Below are 21,427 nucleotides of genomic sequence, written 5' to 3' on the forward strand. Positions count from 1 at the left end.
TTACTGTTGCATCATTTGCTGTATTTCCTGGAAGGTTTTCCCCTTGGTTTCCGGCATCACGAGCATGACAAAGAGGGCACCGGAAAGTGAGCAAAGCGCGAAAAACATGAGAATTCCGTGCATACCGAGGAGAATGCCGAGCGTTGAGAAGTACTGAAAATGTAGAAAAGGGTAGAATATGAGACAGAAAATGTATTAATTAAAATTATGAACATAAATGCCTTTTTAATGAGTTGATAAAACTATTCAAATGCCATAAAAAGCTAATAAATCCGTTGTTCAAATAGAAACGTGTTATGGAATTGGAACATATTTTTTAATATATAAAAAAATCGAGCTTATACAAATCACAATGCATTTAAAGTATTAAGAAATATGAAGGAATGGGTTATAAAACAAGCTAGCTCTCACCTTCAACGCAACGAATGCAAGCGCCCAGTTGGCCGCCATGCAGGACGTGGTAGCGAATCCTTTGATCTACGAAACGCACAGAATACATCAGAAACAACACTCGACAGCTGTACAAACCGGCCTACCTTCTGAGGCATTATTTCCGCCAGCACGACGAATGGCAACGTCCCGACACCCAGCGTGCCGACGAAAATTACAACCGAGAAGCAGACTAACGGTAGCCAACCGAACGACGACAGATCGTGGCCCAGTTCCTTGCCGTAGCAGTACACGGCGAAGACACTCTGTCCGAGTGCCATCCCGGTGGACGATATGACCAGCAGGATCTGGGGTTTTTTTTTCGTGAAAATGAAATGAAAATATTAAACACCAACCAGGGGCGGTTCGACGGTTGCTTGCATTCTTCGGAACCCTCGACTGTTGGTCGTACCTTCCGGCCAGCACGATCAACGATGAGCGTGCAGACGTAGCAGCCGGCAAGCTGAATCAACCCCACCACTATGACGGAATGGCTCGCCGGCAGACTCAGCCCGGAACCGGACTCGTCAAACATCGACTGGGCGTAGTTGAGCAGGTAGAAGTTGCCACAGAACTGATTGAGTGCCATCAACGCCCCGCAGATGACGAAAGCTCGCCGGGAATGCCATGTGGCTGGAAACGGAACAAAAAGAAAAATCAAAAAACCATCGTTTTGAAAAGTTTGTCGGCTCGGAAATTGGGTTAATGGAATGTTCACCAAAATCACTCCACGCGAGCTGGGACGATTCCTTCGATGCTGTGGAGCCAGTGGGCGTCTGGTGAAGGTGGCGAAGCTCTCGGACGTACTCTTCCACTGTGACAGCATCCTTCTCTGACTGAATGCCGCGGAAATATCGGAGTGAAGATTCGGCGGCCTGGAAAGGTAACGAGTACGGGTTTAAGTGCACACCTAGCGGGTTGTATGATTCGGTGGGAGTACCTGCAGTTGGTGCACCTTGGCGAGATACGAGGGAGACTCCGGTAGGAAGCAGAAAGTGATGAGAAAGAACACCGGTACGGTGATGCAGACCCACGGAATGACGTAGTAGTGCAGAAAGGCTCCAGCTACGTAGGCGATAACCACACCGACGCAGCAGGACAGCATGAGAATTGAGGACAGCGCGCCTCGATGGCTACGAGAAAGAGAAGGAGAAAATGAGCCGTTGCCAAGCACTAAGGAGAAATGTAATTAACATAACAGTTATTGTGAGGAAGATATTGTTCATTGTGGATTGAAGGTACTCCATTTTGAGTGGTGTTAGGGAGAACGTAATTTCACAATCAAGTCCTTAAGATGCCTACATTTCAAGACACATCCTTGGTGGAAAAAAAGGTAATACTCCTTTAAAATGCTACTATTTGGATTTATGAATCATAGTTGTCATTATAAACTAAGTTTGAAAGAATAAAATTAACCACACCAAAAGGAAGTGTCTATCTGTTATTGAATCTTACATGCTCCGGCAAAGAAAAATGACTTCTTGAGAGTATGCATCCTCCTAGGCTTACCTTGTGGACGCAATTTCCGCGACGTAGAGCGGTGTAACGACGAAATCGATGCCACCGGACAATCCACCAAGAAACCGGGCCGCCATTAGGTACCCAGGATGGTTAGCCACAATGATCATGCCCCAGCAGGCTACAAGTGGCCATCCAGCTATCCAAGCCGTCCACTTTCTTCCGAGTCTCTCAACGATCGCTCCTCCCACGAACGTTCCCACGATACCACCGAGACACAGCATGCCACCGATCCAGGACGCTTGATGCATCGTGATGGCCCCGTATGCCAGCGGGTTTTCCGTGGATCCCTGCAGCATGGGCAGTGCCGAAGACGTCCAGCCACTGATCGTGCCATAGCTGACACCGAGCAGGTTCACTGCGGGAGGAAAATCAGACGGAAAATGCATCCCATCCCACGAGAACGAGCAGAAACGGCCGCGGGAACCAAAACCAGAAGCCGGCCAGTGGCAAACGTTGTCTTATCGGAGCAATTAAATTTACGGCAACGCGCGAGGTTCCTTAGCAACCGGTACGCGATAAGGCGCGAGAGCAGATGCGAGCGCTAGAATTTGGGGTGGGTAATAAACCGCTGTATCACCGGCTGATCTCAAATCCAAGCCTGTGCCCGTGCCGAAGGGGTTGACCGGGATACATAATTAAAATGTAAATCATCCCCGCATGAAACCCGCACGGCTCACCAAACGGACGGGGCTTCAATCAACGATCGCAATGCACCTTGCGCCCGGGTGCATACGATTTAGTTTATGCAACTTTTAACCCCACACACCGGGCGGTTCGTTCCACCCCGGATTACCTGCACCGATATTAAGCGATGCATAAGTAAGCGCGTTCGTTTATTTATGGCTTTGTGCTGTGGGCCGATGTTTGCTGCAGGAGCTAGAATGCCATAAAGCATTCATGGTGGTTGGAAAACCCGAGCCAAAGTCAGCCCCATCGGGCCTCACGGGACTGAGAGAAGTAATCTTGCTCTCATGCCGAGGTGGTTTACTAAATCTCCCCTTGGTCTTGGTGTTCGTTCGGGCAGTCCAAAAGGACGTTTGCTCTCGTTTGTTGGAGACCAATTCAATCAAACACACCCGCCAGAAAACCTACACACCAGCTGGCCGGATTTCAATTCATACTCGCCGCTCAGCGTAACGGGGGCCCGAAAATGGCCCATTACATGGCCTATTAAGTCACAAATTGTTCCTGTCATGTCCGGACCGGTGGCCACACAAAACGCACCTAACACGCTGGCCATGTACTGCCGCAGCACGCTCACACGCGCCATCCCTTGCTGGGGTGGATTATCACGGGGTAATGAGCACTCGAGACCGACAGCGAGGGGGCAAAAGTGCTCGCGGGTCCACTGGGACACTGTCGGGCACACGCGGAAGCTGGGAAAGCGCCGTTCGGACTGGCCGGGCTTTCGGATGCGACTCGCTCGGAGTCTAGGATAGGCCATCCCGGGCGCTATCAGATTGGCCCGTGTTTGTCCTGATAAAGCGGTGTGGGACCACACGACCACGCACCCGGGAGGGCTTGTTTGGTGCGGCATTCGCGTGTCGTGGGGTGGGCGTTGATTTATGCGCCGGCAGGCGGCTAGGTGGCTTCAGCGAGCCGTCACGGAAGCCGACCCCGTTCTGACATATGCCCGGACAGGCTGGGTGCTGTTTTTGCGGGGCATCATCGTCAGCGTCACAGGACGCACCGCTGTTCATGATCGCTCCCGCAGGATGCGTCGACAGGCCGTCAGCGGGTGATTTTTCATTAGCGGGAGGCGTTCGTGTGAATGAAACATCATTGCAGGGTGTACGCATTTGAAGGATGCTATCTCCATTGATTTTAAATTAAAATGTCAAAGCGATGGCGGAGAATTGTGAAGAATGAATCGCGACATGATTATAATTTAATTTGCTGTTGATGCTGAAGCTATAAATGAAACTAAGCTGTGTGCATTTGCGCTCTTGATATTCGTGTGTCAACACGTCCGCTTAAAAGACTCCATAGATTTTCAATAGAGTATGTACATTTGTTTGTTTTTAATGGTTTATACTGATGATTAAACAAGATGTATTAGAGAAAAAGCTCCTTTTTCATTGAGTTACGGCCATTCTAAACCTAAGCAATTGAACTTAGAATGCTACTTGTTGGATATAGTTTGAAGATGAAGCCAGTAATTATTTGATTTATTATAATGCATATTATTGTTTAATTGAAGGTTCAACGGTTCTAATTCACTTTTAACAGCTTGTAAACATGGATTACATGTACGTTCTCTCTATCCTGGTTACGAACCCACAGCCTACTGGCTGTTTTCATGTTTTACGCTGTGAGTCCCTCTGGCGGATGATAGCGGCAGCTTGATGAATACAGCGTATGTTCGCCATGCCATACCAAATTACATCGATGTAAGGCATTGTTTGTATGGCTTTTCCCCTAGAGTAGTTTCGAATGGTCAACTTTAATGGTATTTATGTGTCCACTTATATTCGTCAATGACAACCCTAGCGACTGTAGGCATGTGTTTTCTTTTAGACACAGTACTCTTTTATTTTACATTGATTCGGATTAAATTCGTCGGCCAGATGTACCCGACCGTACGCTAACTGTAATGTATGGAAATGGTTTCCCGTGGCGAGTTAATTATGGTGGATCACAGTTCACGGCCACTTGACGGTTCGATTTATGCATCTGGCCAGCTCACCGCCGGACACAGCACCAATCAAGCCACAAGCAACCGGAGAAAGGCCCGTTTTCTATCGGCAATAACAATAAAACATAATTAATTATGCTACCGGGGCAGCGCGTTAGCACTAATTTTTATGATGCTTTTCCGATGCTCCTTGGTGTCTTCGCGCCCCGGACCGGAACGGGTCGGCTTCCGGAATGCTTCGAGATGGTTGGCATTGCGCCACCCTGAACCGAGGGTTCACGGACTCTTATCGGGTGCGAAAGTGAGCTGCTCGCATGATGATTTATGGCGTGTGTGAGTGTATGCTCGGAACGTACATGTGTACCGGCGTTGTGACGCGTGGAGCAGCCGTGGCAACTAAATTAACTCGTTTTCAATGGTGGACCGGCAGATCGGTATGTTAGAGTTTTTTTTCTTCTTGCTTTCTAGTTGGGAATGTGATCCCTTCTAGTCGAGATTGAGGTGGAACGAATGAATGAGTGAAATTAATTGGATTGTTTGCGGGTGCATTGAAGGGAATTGAGGTTTGGTTGTGATAACAGGAAGCTGCCGAGTCGGGAGAAATAAACCTCGCTTTAATGGCCTTTGTTTTAGCAAAGTGACAACAAGTGCTGGTTCGATATGATGGAAAGAAAAATCGATAACAAGCAGAAAGTACACTGATGAATACTCGATAATTGCCATAAATTGGTTTATTTCATTTAAAATGCTTCAAGAAATGTCTTAAATACCAGCTAATTATAAGTGCAATGAACATTTATCACACTCATAACGAGCATGGTGCGAAACGTACCAATTCGTAGAATTTTTTCTCCCATTTTCTGCTTTCTCTACTGGGCGGTCGGCTTGGACGGACGGCTTTTTCCCAGGACATTCAACTCAAATGGCACCGACAAAAGAGACACGATCCTTTCCTTGGAAGCGCCACGCGCTATGCAATAAATCCATTGTCGTAAAATGTAATACCGTTGACGTCTCGGGGCATTCGAAACTTCTTCAAAACATTCCACATAAATTGCCGTCGCTTAAAACACTGGGCGCCTCCATCGCCAGCAGGCCAGCGTCGGCTTTCGCCTTCTTGCCGCCCGCGGAACCAAGGCTGCCATATCAATGGCACCCAGCTACAGGGGCAAGATGAAAGGCAACCAACACAGGTCAAACGTTTATCATCGAGATTAAATCCACCACAATGTTCATGCGGCTTGTGGTGCCGTGGCGCAGCGGGACGTACGCCGCTTCTTGTTGCGACCGCTCGGGTGCCGGTATTTCTGGACGAACAACAAATAGTTTACGCACACACACACACACACCCGTACAACACGGGAAAACAGGGGGTGGAACAGGCGAGTTGCTGCAACGCAAAGACCCCCTGCCCGGGGGTGGGTTTGTATAGATTATGAATTCCGATGCGAATGATGCTTTGATCCTCGGGACCGTTTATCACGGGTGCCTGACGCTGGTGCTTGTGGTGTTGGGTGTTGGTGACCGCTACTGAAGTTCTCGTGCAAGCAAACTGTCCGTCGAGGGTGCCGGATCTGACTTCCACTTCGCTCCGTTCTGCGCTATATCGAATTGTATCAATATCAGAAGGTACGTCGCGAGCGACCCGACGATCTAGAACGAGGAGATCGGAGGGATGAGGATAGAGCGCGAGGTACGAAAACAATTACAGATGGTAAATATTTTACGATCCCGCGCCGGTTGGCCGGGCGCCAGATTTTCCCCGGGAGCACCCCAGGACGCGCGGAATCTAATACTCACATTAAACATTAGCCCATGATCGATGGTGAATAGGCCACCGGCGGTGAATTCGATCCGCTGCTGCTGCAGCTGCAACGAAAGGATCCGCACCTGTTTTGCGAGGGGTTGCCATGCGCCGTGAACCGTGCAAAATAGAATAGTTGTGCGCGTGGGAGATTAGTTTCTCGCTTTCGAAGCATCGGGCGAATTTTCCCCGTATCGTCAGTGCGCTAATTGGTTTTGTGTGCGTGCATAATAACAAAGCTCTCCGTCAGGATCCTACCAATGGAATGTACAGGAAAAGCATAAATGGTGCAATTTTGCTATGGGATAAAACACATTTTTTTTCACGACAGTGTGAACATAGGATTAAAAACCGCATGTGAAAGAGCGTCGGTATTTGAAATAAAAATCAACATTCACATCCATCTAAATACTCCATGGAATCAATAAATGAATGGGTTTTTATCTTAGCCACGACATATATTCGTTACAACTAAATAAAAAAGTTTTTTTGACTTAAAAGCGCAGCAGAAAGAATTATTGTCATTTGTCATTAGAATTGTTTTTCGAAAATAATCGTAATTCGTATTCAAATATTTTTATTGAAAGCTATCCTCATACTAAACCAAAGAAACATAAACTAGCCATTTGTATTAAGGATAATTAATACTTGCCCCAGATCGAGCAAGCAGATTCAAAAATTAAGAGCAACAATGCGAGTAATTTCCATAAGTGGACCGGAACGAAAACCCCAGTGCCCAGCGTTGGACGATTCCATTGATCGGGCCCCACGAAACGAGCCACCGAATCGCAAAATAAGCTGTTAACCATGTGCTGCGCATAATAGGGGGTCATTTTCCTGAGTGCGATACCACTGCGGTCCGCATCCGGTCACCATCTCATGGACCGAAAAAAACAAAACGGTAAAAACCCTCCACCGAACGAAAACGACCACCAACAACAGGCCAAGAAACGGTGTGGGTCAGTTGTCCGGTCGCCGGGTTCCGGTACGGGAGGAAATTATGACCATTCATTAGCAAATAGAAGCGGCTGCATAAACCACTCCATGTGTCCCGTTTCGTGCACATCCGCGTACCATGTCCACCCACCTAGTTGGGTTGGTTTCACGTCCCAATATTGACCACAAATCATCGCCACCGTCGTGTGAAACAATTCACATCGCGCCCGTTCGGCGTGGTTGCTTGCACCCTCGAAAGCCACACCAGCTCCAGCGGACCAGCTCCAGTCGGTGCGGGCACAAAAAGACGGATATCGAATCAATTTACCGGAAAGTTGCAACAATGGGGGCGTTACATAATTCATAACACGACCGGGCGGTGCATTCTAATGCAAATTGCCTGCCCTCATCGGAAGGGGGCGCGAAGGCGTGCCCGACGACCTGTGCGGTTGTCGTTGCACATGCACCCGAAGTGCAGCGGGCGTGCACTGGGCGTGTGAAACGCGAACGCATGGTCGAACTGGGCCACGAACCTGGCTGTCAAAATCCGGGTCACCCGAATGCCACGCCATATTAAAAACATAACTTTTCCTCCTGAGTGACAATTGTGCCCGTGCGTTTCTGTGGTTCCACTTGGAATGTGCACGAATAAACCGAGTGAAACAAAGAGAGAGAGAGAGAGAGAGAGAGAGTGAGAGAGAGGAATAGTGCATGTGTGTGAGAGAGAGAAAGACTGACAGAGAGTGCATAAAAAAAGGACATAAAGCTCCCCGTGCAGTGAACGCACAATTTTCTACGCACCCGTTATTTTTTTTTTTTTTTGGTTTGCCACCCCATTTTTCCACCCCTTCCCCACTTACCAACGATCTCGTGTCGGTGCAGTGCGTTTTCCAACCCAGCCCGTGCACCAGGCTGCCGATTTTTTGTGCCTACCGTCGACCGTCGTCGACAAAATGTTGCAACGCCATCGCCGTGTGGTCCATGGTTTGGTTTTGTGTGTGGGTGGGCATGCGGCAGGATGTGGGCGTTCGGGGCGATAATGAATCGGAGTGAGAGCATGGAAAAACCGTCCACCGATCGCCGGCAAACGAGAAGGGGAGATTGCGTGGCAGTAACGGGGGTTACGGTGGGATTTATGTGCCTGCATTTTCGGCCACCGAAACGTCCGGAGCCGTCTTTCAAGTGACGTGGATGGCGTGTCGTTGTGGGGGACTGGTTTTGGAATAATATTTCTATACGAACGCGCGCTCGATCAATAAAGGAGTGTGCCGTACAAAAAACAATCCCCCCAAAACACCCACACACGTGCATTCCCACCCACACTCCAACATATCTAGTGTGGGACAAAATATTTGCATTGAAAGAGCGAGCTGTTCGATGGTTTCAGTTGAAATAATATTGGCGCGCAAATATCTTTCGCTGTGAGGAAAAAAAAACATCAAAAGTAACCCAATGGGGGCTTAAAGGATGCAGAAAAAAAAAGTATTTTTATCAAACAAGTGGCATCTCGGGCGGTTGCAAATGTTCCGAGCAGCGCTGTGAATTTTAAAAGCGATCGTGTTTTTTACGACATTCCCTTCCCTGCATCACGTATCGCGCGGCGAATGCTTCATCAACGGGCGAATGTCGGAATGTTCGCCGGGAGAACGCGAAATGGGGACGAAGCTGAACGAAACGACCTAAAAATGTACCTGTACTACGGGGGCCCAGGGGCCAGGAGAGAGCGGAGTCCCGCGGAAGGGGCCATTTGTGGAACTACTTAATTTGTCATTGAAATGCAAACGAAAATGCAATCAGTTTTATAGTGCAAACAATCTGCCCGCTGATTTATTATTCACGTAGTTATTTATAATTATTTTTATTGGATCGCCAGGCAAACGATGGCATAAATGAGAGGGCGTGATCATTATAATAAAGGAATGCTTTGCGCATCGTCGTGCTGGAGCTTTTGTAGCCAGGCATCGGGCCCTTGACCGTGACCGGGGATTCAAGTTCTTGCGTTGGTTTTCTATTTCAAGCGAGTAACTTGTTGTGTCTGTCCCGGGAAGTTTGAAGCATGTGTGTGCTCGTTTATTTTCCCGCTAACTTATGGTGGTTTTGTGTTTGGATCAGATTTGCCATAACTTTACCAAAAATTGGATTTCGTTACTTTTTCGGGGCAGAAAGGATAGCCCGAGCTAGCCTCGAAAAAGGATTGAAAGTTTCCGCTACGAAACAAAAATTTTGCTCTCTGGCCCTGAAGCTGGCAAGAAGGGTTGCGTTACTTTCGCATCGAACCGGAAACGGAAGCGGAAATGTCCGTGCGTGCAGCTTGTGCACTCGTTATGCTAAATAATTCCACTTGCCCGGGTGCAACCGATACGCTTATCAGAACGAGCTCCGTGCATGTGGCAGAGTGTTTTCTGGGCTTGCTGTTTTACAAAACCAATAGACTCTGGTGTGGCCAATAGGACTGGGGCTTGAATGGTGCCCCGAGAGCAAAGAATTATGCTGCAGCAAAGCTAGTGAGGCAGAGAGAGAGAGAGAGAGAGAGAGAGAGAGAGAGAGCGAGTGAGATAGAGAGTCAGCTTAGTGTTAGGAAGCGTTTCCCGAACACGGCACCTATTCCCAGTTAGCTATTCTGCCGGGTGTCACTTAATTAGCATATCTTTGCATACATCGAAACACGGCGTTCGTCTGTTGTCGAAACCGGTTCGAAAGGGATGCGAACCATGCATCCGCCCGGACGCAGTGATTTGTGCACCCGGTGCAGGCGGTGCACTCGGTTTGCAGAACGTCCTGCGAATGCATGTGCCCGATTCTGGCACCTCGGGACTCACCGACGCTTCGGGTGGCAGCGCAAAAATGCATCCCGGTGCCGTTGCGCATCCATCATGGTTCGTGAATTTAAATCCAAAAACCCTTCCACGGATGAAACGAAAATGAAAAAAAAACACACACACACACACACAGCTATATCCTCGAACACACCCAGATCCGGTGCGGGTTTGGCCACTGGGTTGGATGTTTTTGCTCAATTACCTCGTTTTTTGCCGAATTACACACGCTGCAGATGCGCAGGATGCGGAACGTCGAAATGCAGGCCCACGAGAGCGTGCTGAAGACCTTCCAGAAGGTCGTAATCAAATCGCTGTACGATGCCCGCTGGCCCAACCAGAGCATCCTGCGCGCTCGGGACTCGGAACCGCGTGAGGAGATGAGTTTTCGGTTTCGGTGTATTGATGGGCCGATGGCGCGATGCGTTTTGCCGGAACCGATGGCACCAGTGGCAATTGAACCGAACCGGGTCGAGCGATCGAGCCGGAAATGGATGTGCATGTTTGGCGAGGAGGATGGGGAGATGGACGTTCGAAAAAGAGCGAGAACGAAACGGATGGAAAGTTATGAATGCAGCTTAATGCCTCACTATGCGTGGTAGCTTTGCGATGGTGCACTAACTACGAGATGAATGCTGCCTGCTGATGTCGCGCTAGGGCCACGCATGTAAAAAATGGCCAGTGATCTAAAAATGATCGCTGGGAGGAAGTCGTTTGCAAAAACATGACCGTGTTGATGACTTATGGAATGGCATTCTACTACCATTGGTCATATTTTGGCACAATGCCACAAACTGTGCAATATTTTAAACAAAGACTGTGCTAACTTTGATGACCTACACTCGTAAGACATTTAGTGCAGAATGTATACGGATGAAAAAATAAACACACACACACAGTACGATATAGAAATATTTTACACTTATATTTAACTTGTGGAACTATGAAAGAACATTGCAGATGAAAATTATATGATAACAGGTTTTGTAACCTCAACTCGAGAGCTAGGGTTTGTAAATCACACTAGAAAAGTATATCGCTTTTTCGCGTAGGAAATCTGGGACATAAATTAAATTGCCTCTGCCGGGGTTATCAAGCAATTTTCGAAGGTATATTTATCTTTTTAATTATTCATCGATCTCCCGGAGAGCGAAATATTTTCTTAAGCTACGCGCAGTTTATGGACAACTCAATTTTCTGCTTCTATCCTCTTTCAAGCACAGCTTTTGGTGGAGAACTGAACGAACAAACAAAACAAAAAAATGCATGCAAGAGATTAAAGGAACTGCACGTTCGGCCAAGGGCAGATAACTCATCGCTTCGACTCGCTGCGAACGTTCGCCTGAAATGGACATGTACGCTCTCGTTTTTGCCAGCCCACGCTCTTTTAGCGCATATTTGCTTTTTAATCGTTCGCCATTATGCCCGGTTTAACGGTCGCCACAGTCGGGAGGCACCGAATTGCAAGCAACGGAACTCGATGCACCGGGCTGCAGTAGGGGCGTTGCGGGAAGGAGAGGCAAAACGAAACGAAAAAAAAAAGCATACGCATAGTAGAACGGGAATGAAACTCACCGAAATAGCTTCATGGTGCAGTAGTAGAGCAGCGTGGTGAGCGTTACGAACAGCGTCATCAGAATGAAAATCAACTGCGCCCCGTACGCTTTATTAATATTCAGCGATAATAAATGCAAATGTGTGTATACATTTTTTATGTCATTAATTATTTTCATTCTGATGTGCTCGCACGCTTTCGATTGTGAATGCATCAGGCTGGCGACGAGCAGCGGAAATTGGCCCGGCACCACTCCATCGACCCCGGTACCGTCACCCTTTCCGGTGGGCGTGTGGGCTTGATCGTGCGCCCGAATCTGCTGTGGCCTTGGTGGAGGCGCCTGGTTGACCGTAATTATTTTATGCTGCTGTTGCCGCATGATTTTATGCCACTGCCAATCGCCCCGGGGGATTGATGGGCCATCTCGGTTGGGGTCTTCCGTCAACGGGCGAGCCCTTGTGCGAGGATTATCGCTTGGACGTGCTGCGAGCGGTTGCTGGGAGTGCGCGGAACTGATTTCACCCAGAAACTCCGTCGTCGATAGGCTGACCGGTCGGAAGCGGTCGAAGCGGGATTGCTCTTCCTCGGTTCCGTACTCGGTCAGCTCGACCAGCAGCTCGTTGATCAGCTGGAGGCGATTTTTAATCAAGCTCACAAAGCCCATGTACTGGATCTCGACCGTCGAGCTGGTCAGCATCGTTATGTAGCACTGGAAGATGCAGTACTCGGACGCCGGGATGAAGTCGCTCATGTACATGATGCAGTTGTACCACTCGGAGAAACCGATGGCGAGGAAGGTGAAGGCCACTTGCAGACAAACGAATCTGGACGGATTAAACAGGCATTGGTGGAGGCGTTATGGTCACTTCTTTCAACTTCACGTTTCGATCACAACGCAATTGCACTGCCCACATTAACCAGTTAGGTTTCGTTTTCCTCTATGTTCATTTTTCAATTTTCCATGGTCGTTGTTAAAATTACAACATCAAGTATGCCTTCGAGGCTTATATCTGATCCTTGTTGTATTAATTGAAAAATGAAAATAACTTTTTAATTTGTATTCCATTTGTGCGAAATTCAATCCGCGGTTATAAAGCACTCGCGAGATAAATGCTCTTTTTTCGTAGCCGCGGTCTGTGGTTTTGCCTTTAACCGTAATAATTGAATACATTGTAAAGCCACAGAAATGCATATGGGCGATGTCTGATTGACCATTCGATAGCTTCCTAGCAAAATGTTTTAACCAGGCGAGATAACATCTCTTTCGAATGGAAAAACATTTTTCAGAATAAAGTGAACATTCAAATAACCCCACGGTCAATAACGCGTTGCTAGGTTTAAAAAAAACAAGCACGTTTGCAACACAAATAGGTTATTAGCAAACTACTGGCCCGTTGCAAGTGCATCCCATCAGAAATGCACTTCCCACCTAGCACGTGTCGGTTTTAGCCCGCACGCTACATTTAAAGCACGCAAAGCGCGCGTAATCGCGTGGCAGTAATCGAAATCAGCACTAATGCAATCATGAACGCATTCTCACCTGCACCAGCGCGGATGGTCCGGCGTAAGGCACAGCCGGCGGGCTATTTGCTCATCAATCACAAGCACACCAGTCACGATGGCTGCGAACGGTTGACGGCTGGCCAATGCAAGGCCGTGCAGCAACCAGAACAGCACCAGCCCCGAGTACCGGTTGTAGATGTCGATGATCATTGATACAAAGTTCACTTCCGCTGACTGTGGTTCGTCGGTGGGACTGGAATCACCTGCCGCGACGCCGTAGGAATCCGAGTAGTTGATGTACAGATGAAACACACTGTAGCCGGTGACGATGGCCAACGCGTACAGGATGCTCCAGCGGGCTAGATGTGGTTTGGTTCCATCCACCACAAACGGCCACAAACCAAACAGCCCCGAGAGGGCATGCAGCGGTCGAAAACACCGAAGGAACTGACGCCGCGAGGATGTCACCATCTTAGACGTTAAAGGATCGAAAACCATGGTGTTTAACGTCACACGGGTCGAGTGTTGTCGCGAATGATAAGCGAGAGAGCCTTAGCTATGGACGAAAGCTTGCCATCAATACTAAACCGCACTTATAACACGTCTATCCGAGTGGGTGCTCAGTGGATACCGCCGCAGCCGAGACATGGATGATTAATGCCCTCCGCGCAAAAGGAACGCAATTAACCGAACATGAAAGGGTTCGTTCCAATGGGGCTAATAATGTATGTATGGTGGGTGTTAATTTGATTGGAATTTCTCGCGACAGCGGGACTGTGATTTTAATTCCATTAGATGTCATTGGACGTGCTTTTATATGGCATGAGAAAATGAAGTGCATTAATCACGACCCTTTGATGGCATTAGCAGGGTGTTTTAGCACCTTTTGGGACTGAGCAAACAAAAAAACGGCTAGATTCTCCTGGAAAATATATTGCAATGCATCGTTCGGTCAGTTAGTTTTCTTGCACGGTGCATGTTGATCACCTCCTTAGGTATGATAGCGCAAAGAGTGGCCCCTTGTGACGCTTATGAGCACACAAGCTATGGCATTCAGGAATGGTTTTTTTCGAATGAAACGATCGTAATCACAATTGCAGAGCTTCCCCATGCCATCACCGACCAGCTAACCCACTGTGCGTTCGATTGCGTTATCGATGTGCGTTAATTGCCGTTGAACGATTGGTCAAACTGAATCAATATGATCAGATACGTGGTGGTGGCTCCGATGATCTGAAAGGAAACCACATAATCAACTACAGCGCCGTGTCGGCTGGCTTGCAGCACAGAGTGCGTACCGCGTGAAGTAGCGTTAGATCCACCGGAAACAGCCCACCACCACCGGTGAGGCACGTTCTGCGATTCACAAATACCAGCTGCTCTTGGGAAACCTATAAAAGGGCAGCTGTTAAATGCGGAACAGCCCGTAGGGTGGATGATTTTACCACGTGAAACGCTCCACGATGGCTCCAATCATAGCTCGTGGGAAACGCCAGCAAATGAGCGGTTTCTTCAGCCTGTTGAATGAGATGTGTTTGTGTGAGAATCACCAACAAACGGCTGTTGGGATGGTACTACCTCGGCAATGGTTGCGTGGCTAAAGTAGCACAGAACGAATATTTCCAGCACGAACCAAACGACCCAATAGGCGGTTTCCAACAAGTCCTCCGTGGAGTCACCTTGCTGAACCTCAGCTTCAGCGTAACTGTCATGTGAAAAAAAGCCTGATAAAACTGCGGTAGATGGATTGATCCTCACTTTACGTACCGCACGATCATCATACAGATGTTGTAGCCCAGTTCGACGAGCGTCACAAACTGGTAGAGAACCAGAATCACGTTCTGCAGACCAAAACACCGATCGAGAAGTCGAATTGCGTTCGTCAGCTCACGGTGAATGCGCACGACATGGCGCAGAGATGCATGGGTGTTTGCGTTGCCACATGCAAGTGACGGTTGCAACCGTACCAACCATCGGTTGATCAGCTGCAACCGATCACCGATCAGCATCGTGTACGCCACGAACTGCACCTCGCTCACGACACACAACGTCTGGGGAACGATACAAAGCAGCAAGCAGTTCGAGCTGAATGGTGAACCACTATCGCGGATGTACATGAGGCAATTGCTGACTTCGAGGACCGCCTTCACGCCAACTCCAAATACCAGCATCAGCAAGACGTTCCTGAGGATCAACACGTTTACGTCCGTTACAGATCGTTTCGCTTCCTTCGGTTCTTACCTCAGCCATGCGGCGTTGTTGATCAAAGTAGAGCCATCAGCTTGCTGCCCAGACACCTGAACCATCACCGGTAGCGCTTTGTCCACTCGCACCAGCGTCCTGAACAGTGCGTCGAAGGATGGCTGACGAAATAGAAAAGCGGCCACGAGACCCAGCACGAGGATGCAACCGATGTATTGATTCTTCAAGTCGATCGCCACTCGCACTAAATTTGAGTCGGTTAGTTTGCTCGATTGTCCCAACGAGGATACGACGTGGTAAGTGGCATACGCCAGACAACACCCGATCGCGTGGAGGACGCCAACGGTGGAGAACGCCAACATTCGGCCGGTACGTTGAACGCCATCAGAAAAACGTTTGGCCCGCAAGACATCGAGCTGCAGCGGGAGATAAGTGAAGGCGTTGAGACAGCACACCTTCGCTACGACGTACAGTGGGACCAGCGCAGTCTGTAGCCTCATACTGGCCTCATCTGAAGCCGACACGTGCACTACTAATCTGGTGCGTGTTTCTTATGGCTAATGAAACCAGCAGCAATTAATCAGCGTTAATGAATGAACTGCTAATTGCTCAGCCCACACGACGCACTCGTTGTCAAATCCATTTATTTGTCATTTATGTAATACAACATTGATATTTATAGTTGCATTATGCATCCACGTTGAACTATGGTGCGATTTTGAACCGATGGTTGGGCATAGTGTAATTTCTTAACCACTGACAAACACAAGATACTGCAAATGTACCGGCTAATGCAAGTCTAGACATGATTTTTATTGTTCTGCCTGATAATACAACTCCCATACATTATGAATTGAATTTAATTTCGATCAAACATTCCCGTCTCAACGCTACTTTAACTCGGAATGACGTTAAGAGAATGATAAGATTGATAAGGGTTGAAGACAGATAAGATGCATTTCATTTGATAATGCATCGCATGGCTCTTACGCGAATTAAGCAGATTTATTTAGTATCTAAATGATTTCAAACATCGCTTAAATTACATCATCCCCCCGCAGAACTGATTTTGACAAATCCATGTCTCCAAAATCATTGCTTTAATTTATTGAGTTCGCGTGGTAGACAAGTTGTAGTGAAATAAACGAAGATATCAAAAAAAAAATTAATACAAATATTTTAATTCAATCAACAAAGCGTTGGCATCATCATAACGAAAGATGACTCAATTCGAGACATTGTAGCCCATCGATCGTGCGGACAAGCCTCTAGAACGTCATGATTAGCGGCGTTGCTAAAGTTGGTACAATCGAGCAGAAAGCGGAAACATTTTATCACGTTTTCTTATCGCGAATGCACAGACCGGCCCCACCAGCTACCGTATGAGGCTGCGCTAAGCTACGGCCCATTTTGTTGCAGTGTGTCTGAAGACGCCGTACGTTGTAGTGAACGCGCTCAGCCATGGCATCGGCAAAGCATCTCTTAGCGACAATTGCGCTGTAAGTGCGAAGGAAAACGTGCAATTTGATCCCATTTGGTGCAATGTGTGATTGTACTTTCCAACTTTGAACAGGTTCAGTTTCGCGCTTAGTTCGACAAAAGCACAGTCTACAGTTAAACCTGAGTATTACTCTTGCAATAATTATCATATTGATTATTATGGGTCATACGCCCTTTTCACTCGTGTCCAAGCGGGAATGGAATCAAAAGTCATTTTTCAGTGTGAATATGCAACCCAAAAGCAACTAATAGTAGTTACAAACTCTTCACTAGCTGAAGTACCCAAAAAGTTATTTGATACCTTCTCGAATGCGAATAATGTGACGTTGTCCGGTTGTGGCATCAAACACATCAACCGTTACTGCCTTGATCAAGCAAGTAGACTGCAGACCTTGAATTTGTCGTCGAATTTTCTTGAAGAGCTTCCCGGGTTCGCCTTTTCCGGGGCGAATTCGCTGAGGACACTCGACTTGGCATGGAACAACATTAGCATCATCGATCCCACGGCCTTCAACACGCTAACCGAACTGGTCGTACTGAACCTTTCCGGAAACAGGCTCCGTCAGCTGGATGGTAACGTGTTTGCCAAGCTGAAAGCATTGAACAAAATCTTTTTGGGTAGCAACGAGCTGCAGGTGATAGAGAGGGACCTGTTCAGAAACAATGCGCGGCTGGAGATCATTCTGCTGCATCAAAACCTCATCAGCATCGTCGAAGAGGGTGCCTTCGCGACGAATAGAACGACTCAGCCAACCGCTTTGCTGGAACTTATTTCGCTAAATTATAACAACATCACCATGCTGAACTTGGAGAACGTGAAAGTAAAGAGACTGTGGGTAAGCAACAACACGCTGGAGCGCGTCTACCTATCGCGCTGGATCGAGACGATGTATGCGGACAACAATCGCATTTCCAGCATCCAGATAGATAGCCCGGTAGAGATGCAGCTGCGCACACTCGGACTGCGGAACAACTCCATTACGAGTTTCGATACGATCGGTCAGCTGGCATCGCTGAAGGAACTGGATCTAACGGACAACACGCTCGGACCGCTGAGCCTCACAAGCCTTGCTAAGCTTAGCAATCTCGAACGGCTCGTGTTAGAGCGGACGTTCATCTCAAACCTGCAACACGGTACCTTCTCACAGCAAACCAAACTCACGTACTTAGATTTGTCCTACAACAATCTCGATCGGTTCGATCTCGACATCCTGATTTCGTCCACGGAGCTGCGACAGCTCTTTCTGGATGGTAACCGACTGAAGGCGCTCGAGTTCGAGCACCTCAAGCGGATCTTTCCGTCGTTAGTGAATGTTGGGCTGACAGACAACAACTTCAACTGCTCCTACCTTTCAAAGATCATACGGCACTGCAACGAGAATGCGATCGTCCTGTTCCAACCGTCGGACTCGTCGAACGTGCTAGATCGAACGAACGTGAAGGGTATGTACTGTTACGATGACAAGAACCCACTTCGCAACTTGAACGGTACGGTACACCAGCTGACACATCACCTGCTAAACGACTCCTTCGACGATCTGCAGGCTATGCTGCAGAGCGTCCTCGATGATGTCCGTCGGTTCAGTGAAAACCACGCATCGGCTAGCAACAAAACTAGCCAGCTCGAAAGCACGGTGAACGATCTTACGCAGAATCAGTTCATCCTGCAGAAGGACCTCAACTCATTGCGGCAGTCGTTGTTCGAGGTGCGCCTTGCGCTGCTATCCAACCGCACCAACGGAAGTACCACCGTCGGGAACGACGAGCTCCGGCGTATGATCGAGACGGCGAACAATCTGACGCTCGACAAGCAGGAGCTGAGCGCCAAAACGCTCGAGTTCAAGATCTACGAGCAGTCGTTTAAGGTAGATAAGGCGCTCGAGCTTGCTCGCGAAAATGCGGAACGGCTGACGATGCTTGGCAAGCGTGTCGAGCAGTGGATTGGCAACATCGTTGGATCTGGAGGTCCCGGTTTGTTCGCACAACCCTCAAACGAGCGGCAGCACTCGGGTGGATATGATAGCACGGCTCGGGATAACGGCAACGGACTGATCGTAGCGGTGCTGGTGATGGTGTGCTTGGTGATGGTTGTTTTGGTCTACGCGTTGTTCAGAGCCAACCGTCGATCGTTGGACATCGTGCGCAAGCGTTACACTCATCGGGATAGTAGCATGACGACGATGGTCGAAAATGATATATGATTTACCAGAAGAGTCTTCACAATATGGGAGCTGTTGAGTCTCTTTGTATGGAGCAACGAACAGTGTATGGTTTCAGGATCTCCTCTGGTTGCACTTTATATTCTTTACATTACTCATCAATAACCCAATAAATAAACAGCTTATCAAATAATTACGATATGATATATAATACATTGATCGGAGCAAACAAAAATACAACCATTGTTGATTAATATTTATTTATCGCTTACGAACGGGATTTATTGCTCGAAATAATATAGATATTTTATTCATTTTGGTGTATTACTTACTAAAGGTTTACGAAGTGTATGGTCCGTTTATGTTACTCGCAGCATGATTTAACAGTTGCATCTCGGCCGGAAAATGCACCGTTCGAGAAGTTCATCCAAGCGTTTTGAACATCCGCTGACTGATCACGAACAGGAGGCCAAACTGTAACACCTTATGCTATAGTTCACCATACATAAGCGCTCGCAGAAACGCCACCAGCGGAAGGAAACGCCCAGACATAGCGCTAATGAGTTAGCGGTTTTCCACGCGCTGCATCCTGCGTATCGATCAGGAAACCGAAACCGTGCGGTGATGATGCATTTGACTTTCAAATCGAGCCCGCGTCTCTCGCACACACCGATGCATGCAGCAATGTTGCATCAAACTTTTACGAGTTTGTCGGTTTTAATCAATTTATATCTCCCACACCAGGGCCGGGGTGTCGGCTTGAGCAGCAACTCCCGAGGCCCGGAACACCGCGTGGGTGGCATAATCTCGTTACCGCGGTAATGTTATCGGAAGACATTAGACGATAAAGTTTGCACCGGTGGAAGGTGCCTTCGCGCAAGCATACACCAGTTTCGCGGCGAGGGCTTTCGCTTGCTTCCTTGTTTAATTATTTCGTGCGGCCACTTGCGCCATTGGTGCGCGTGTTTTCGCCAACGTAAAATGGCGTTACCGGGGCGGAAGGAAAGGCTCATAATTGACATCCCAATTTATGACGATACACGCGCTCGGTGGGGTAGGCCAGCTAGTTGGCAGGTGATGTTTGTCTTGAAAATTTACGCGTATCGTCGGGCGATTTTTAACAGTGCAGTCACGTGACATCGTTTTCCGTGCGCGTGTACTTTTCATTCAAGAAAATAACTGATTTACGGAAGCATCTTCGAGAAGCTCGTCGCTTGGGATGGGTTTTGAAAAATGGACATTTGGATTTGGTTTTACACAGCGCAACGCGAGGATTGAGCGATTGTTGGGTGGATTTCTAAAAAAAAAAAATCCCGCAAAACAAGCATGAGGAACTGCATGGCATGAGGCCAATGCAAAAAAAGAGAAAGCCATTTCTACCGAGGGTGGTTTTGTTCGAATTTTCACCCCAACCGTTTCAGGAGCCATTTGTTTCTGCGGATTCCAACAAAACGGCCCGTCTCCTTTCCAGGCGCTCTCCGTATGCAACGTGTTACAACCACGTGGTGCTAACTGAAGAGGACATAACTGGTCCCGTGTGCTGGTGAAACGCGAGCCGGAGGTTTTTATTTTTTTTTTTGCGGGCTGACCCATAAATTATGCGCATTGGAACGTACAGCAAAGAAATAACTTCCTGCCTAAGCGGTTGACCGAACGATCGGACCGGTTGGTACAAAATGCATCTAAAGTGGATTCTCCTGTGTGTAGATATAGACATTTTTCGCAATGCCTCGTAGCAATTGGATTCGCAAGATAGTGATTTTAGTTACCATAAAACGGTTGCGTTTGGATTCTACCGGACTAATCGGTAAATATAAACGGCTAAAAACGCACAAATCAATATCATGGGGCTCATCGGGTGAATTTCCACCACGCGAGGCCTTTTCCGAGTAATGGAAAACACCGCTACGAATGGGAATTCGCCTCTGGGGTGAAGTATTTCGCTATATTTGTCAATCCACCCGCCCGAGCCCGGGTCCGTTTGATGCCGCGTGCTGTGGTTTATTGCAGCCTCTTCAAAACAAACCAATTTGGAAGTATTTGCTGCGTGTTTTAGGGATGTCGTGGAAAGGAAATTGGTGCGCTTTTTTTTGCTCCTTGCCTGCGATGAATAATTTCTTCCGACCAATTGCATACGTATCCGCGCCAGCAATCGTCAATCGGTAACGTTGCTTTTACGATCGTACCCGCTGCCAAGAGGATATCGGAAATGCGCAAACATGTACACATTTCACTGGTAAACATATTTGAGCGCGAGATCGTTCGATACATTCTGCCAGAGGTAACGAAATAAGTTCTGTATTGGGTAACGGTCTAAAGCAGACAAAGGGGAATTTAAGCATAAAATTAATGAAAACATTGGTTTTA

The 21,427-nt window shown here is 47.9% G+C and overlaps 4 protein-coding genes across 4 annotated transcripts; 1 reads left to right on the top strand and 3 right to left on the bottom strand.

Annotated features, from left to right (window-relative positions):
* Positions 1-3,220, bottom strand: LOC128725287 (facilitated trehalose transporter Tret1-like). Its single transcript, XM_053819019.1, has 8 exons — positions 3,175-3,220; positions 1,939-2,305; positions 1,370-1,562; positions 1,148-1,304; positions 842-1,062; positions 537-737; positions 412-477; positions 1-153 (listed from the first exon to the last, which is right to left on the bottom strand). The coding sequence occupies exons 1-8, from the start codon at positions 3,218-3,220 to the stop codon at positions 1-3; spliced, it is 1,404 nt and encodes a 467-aa protein (XP_053674994.1).
* Positions 3,221-6,112: 2,892 nt separating this feature from the next.
* LOC128723820 (gustatory receptor for bitter taste 66a-like) lies at positions 6,113-13,670 on the bottom strand. The gene is made up of 6 exons (XM_053817586.1): positions 13,237-13,670; positions 11,717-12,520; positions 10,347-10,488; positions 8,186-8,254; positions 6,386-6,475; positions 6,113-6,238 (listed from the first exon to the last, which is right to left on the bottom strand). The coding sequence occupies exons 1-6, from the start codon at positions 13,668-13,670 to the stop codon at positions 6,113-6,115; spliced, it is 1,665 nt and encodes a 554-aa protein (XP_053673561.1).
* A 693-nt stretch (positions 13,671-14,363) lies between these two features.
* LOC128723821 (putative gustatory receptor 2a) lies at positions 14,364-15,901 on the bottom strand. Its single transcript, XM_053817587.1, has 6 exons — positions 15,441-15,901; positions 14,967-15,383; positions 14,778-14,904; positions 14,645-14,716; positions 14,498-14,590; positions 14,364-14,432 (listed from the first exon to the last, which is right to left on the bottom strand). Exons 1-6 carry the CDS (start codon positions 15,899-15,901, stop codon positions 14,364-14,366), a joined length of 1,239 nt encoding a protein of 412 aa, XP_053673562.1.
* Positions 15,902-17,098: 1,197 nt separating this feature from the next.
* On the top strand, positions 17,099-19,182 carry LOC128723822 (protein artichoke-like). Its single transcript, XM_053817588.1, has one exon. The coding sequence runs from the start codon at positions 17,099-17,101 to the stop codon at positions 19,100-19,102; it is 2,004 nt and encodes a 667-aa protein (XP_053673563.1). The 3' UTR covers positions 19,103-19,182.
* The last annotated feature ends 2,245 nt before the right edge of the window (positions 19,183-21,427 follow it).

This window comes from Anopheles nili, chromosome 3 (assembly GCF_943737925.1).
Source record: "Anopheles nili chromosome 3, idAnoNiliSN_F5_01, whole genome shotgun sequence".
NCBI classification, from domain to species: Eukaryota; Metazoa; Arthropoda; class Insecta; order Diptera; family Culicidae; genus Anopheles; species Anopheles nili.